Genomic DNA, 3,216 nt, shown 5'->3' with positions numbered 1-3,216 from the left:
TCCATCATGGGATACATCTCCGGCTCTGTTCCTCTGTTTTTTTCCCGTCAATCCGTTGTTTAATCGTTTCCTTCTTTGTTTAATCGTTTCGATTTGATTCTTTCCATGGTTTCTTGATGATTTAGGGTTTAGGGTCTGTTCCCTTAATTTTAATCTTGAAATCCAAATCTCGGGGAGGGATTTAAAACAGAGGGACGCTCGGCGACGGAATTTTGAAACCGATGAGAAAGTTTTGTAGGGATCCGCTGACCAGACCGAATCACGATTAGTAAGGATGGGTCAGTAACTGTCTTTAATGCAGGTGTGGGCTCCACTTTCTGGTCATAGTTGGGCCCGGATGTGCGTTTCGTTATGGGCAGCTGCAATGTTTGGTGCAGCCTTCTGCACAGCGAATCATCCCATCCTGTGTTTTTTTTAAATTAATTTCACCATAAGGCAGAACCATACGAATTCAAATTTATCAAGAATGTTATTTTGTTCTACAAATATTATTTATTTAGCACAAATAATATAATAATTATTATAAAAATATAATCCGAATTTTGTCCAGTTGATTTGCTTTATGGATTATCATTGTCATATTAATAACGAAATATGAATTATATTAATTACATCATTTAATACATATATTTCAGAGCGCTGCACCAATAAAAATCTCATTTTGCCTCTTGTCATCTCAATTAAGAAACCATCATTTAAATTTATATTGAAACATATGGGGGACAAAATCATTTACTTCCTCATTAAATGGCTTAACTTTTGCAACGGTTCTAAAGCCATTCAACAGTTGCAAGGAGAGCTTTTTTCTGTTTTTTTTTTTTCCCTTCATGGAAGAAATTGAAAAATAAAAACGGAAGATGCTTTTAATTGTTCAGGAGGCGAAGTTAATGGTGTGAAATTGTAATTATGAGTGAGGCAATACAGGACTGCAAGGGCAGAATGCTAAATTTCTACTTTGTTGCATTTTTATACGTTTTTGTTCTTTAGCTTCTTCCTCTCAAGAATGCCTCTATGCAGTTATTGTTTATGTGTAGAGTTCAAAATTAGGGGAATAAATAATAGTTTCTTCAGGAAAGTTGTGTTCTATGAAGTGAAGTCATCATTTTGTCACACAGAAATACAAATTGCTTTATCAGTCTTTCATGAAGGTGCATATGCCAAATAGTGATTCTCTAAGTATATATTTGATAAAGATGATTTTTTTTTTTTACAAAAAAAATAGATCATAGAATCAAACATTGTCTTGGTATTTGAAATTTTAGACTTCATGGGCATGCATGATATAATAGTAAATTTTTAGCACTGTTCATGATGTATTGAAATATGGAATCTGGCCTTTTCTCACGTATAATGAACTGTTTTTCGCAGGAATGGAAGAAAAAATGGCAGGACTGAAGAAGGTATCGCACTGCTGGTGGTTTGAGAGCCATAATTCAGCTAAGCGCTCTTCATGGCTACAATCAACTCTTTCAGGTTTTATGAGCTTTTGTTATGAGCTTTAGAACTTATTTTAAGCTCCCTTTACTGCAAGATGAGATTATGTGTCTGTCTGTTGATTGGCCGTCCAGACGTATAATGCCCAGACCTAAAAGTTTTTCCAATTTTACCCCAAAATTTTATCTTTTTTCCATCACACCTTTCACTTTCTCAAGTTTTATTTCCAGTTATCTGAGACATAATTAGATTTTACTTTTCCTTAAATGTAACAGAACTGGAGAAGAAGACCAAAGCTATACTGAACCTGATTGAAGGAGATGCCGACTCGTTCGCACAGCGCGCAGAGATGTACTACAGGAAAAGGCCGGAGCTGGTGAATTTGATCGAAGATTTCTACCGCTCCTACCGCTACGTTGCTGAGCAGCACGAACTCCTCAGATCCGAAGCAGGAGCCCGACGCACGACGCCGTTGAAGTCTGATTCCTCAAATCAAAGCATTTCTCAGAAGACGTGGGATTCAACAGAGATAGATGATTATCCCGAATCTGAGGTTTCTGAAATCGACAATCCTGAACCGGAAGAAGCCGATCAAATCGATTGCATGTTCGTAGCTGCTAACGAAGAATTCGAAATCATTCGGAGGAATCTAGAAGCAAAATCGCCCGCACCGCCGCTCCTAATCTCTCAAATCCAAACTAAGATCAACTCGCCGGAGGTCCCTGTAAAAATTTACAGCTCGAAGAAGATCATCTCTTATTCTTTTCACGAATCAGAGCATCAAGACGAAATCAAGCTGATGGAGGCAATATCTCCCTCGAATTCCCTTTCCTCAAAGAAGCGGGACAAAGAATCGGATGACTGCAAGGCTGATGAACTGGAAACCAAAGCGCTGTTCGAGAAGATTGTTGACAGCGTGGCTAAGCTGACGAGTGAGGTTGAGAGTCTGAAGACGGAGAAGGAGACTCTGATGGCTGAACTGGAGAGGAAAGATGAGGAGAAGAGGGATGTGATCAGACAGCTCTCATTGACGGTGGAGATTCTGAAGGAAGAGAATGGAGTGCTGAAGAAGTTGATTAAGGATTTGAAGCAATTTGGCAGTGTTTTCGAGCTGAAGAAATGGAAGGAGGCCTTCTCGGGGACGAGGAGATTGTTTGGTCTGGCCTCCCGGTTTCAGCCTTCTCTCGTGGCGCTTTGATGATCCTGGAACTGGAAGTACACACGACTATGGAAGAGTAAATTATTGCATTCAGTATGTTGATTAAGCAGGCAGGACTCTATATATAGTTTGGCATCTTTGTACGCTAATTGGTACTTTCTTTTATTATTATTATTATTATTAGTATTAGATGATCTAACATTCATGCCACATAAGCTAATGAACGTGCCTTAGAAAATATTAATGGGGTGAGCATCATAAGAAAATTTAAATCTTATAACAATAAAAATACCTTTAAGGTTATTATATTCATTTTTAAATTTAGTATATAAAGTTAAAAACTAATTAAAATAATAATTTATTTAGATTTTGATAATATAAATATCATGTTTATGTTAGGTTTTCAATTATAAAAATGTCGACGACAATGCAAGTTAATCAACATCAAGTTGAGTGTTCATATTCTTAAATTATAATATCATTTTGGTATGTCTTCTAAACTAGTTTTATGAGTTGTTATTTATAGTTGATTAATACATTTGATTTCTATTATTAAAATTTATCGGCCATTTCGATGTGAATACTTATAATCTAATATTATGAAATACTTAATGCATTATAGT

General features: G+C 36.4%; 1 protein-coding gene across 1 annotated transcript; it reads left to right on the top strand.

Annotated features, from left to right (window-relative positions):
- The first annotated feature begins 988 nt into the window (after window positions 1–988).
- On the top strand, window positions 989–2,811 carry LOC110025571 (protein NETWORKED 3C-like). Its single transcript, XM_020726128.1, has 3 exons — window positions 989–1,148; window positions 1,369–1,473; window positions 1,710–2,811. The coding sequence occupies exons 1-3, from the start codon at window positions 1,004–1,006 to the stop codon at window positions 2,630–2,632; spliced, it is 1,173 nt and encodes a 390-aa protein (XP_020581787.1). The 5' UTR covers window positions 989–1,003; the 3' UTR covers window positions 2,633–2,811.
- Window positions 2,812–3,216: the final 405 nt, after the last annotated feature.

The sequence above is a fragment of the Phalaenopsis equestris genome, unplaced genomic scaffold (assembly GCF_001263595.1).
Source record: "Phalaenopsis equestris unplaced genomic scaffold, ASM126359v1 Scaffold000303, whole genome shotgun sequence".
Classification (NCBI taxonomy): Eukaryota; Viridiplantae; Streptophyta; class Magnoliopsida; order Asparagales; family Orchidaceae; genus Phalaenopsis; species Phalaenopsis equestris.
The sequence above is the reverse complement of the archived record's forward strand: the minus strand, read 5'-3'. Positions and strand labels throughout refer to the sequence as shown.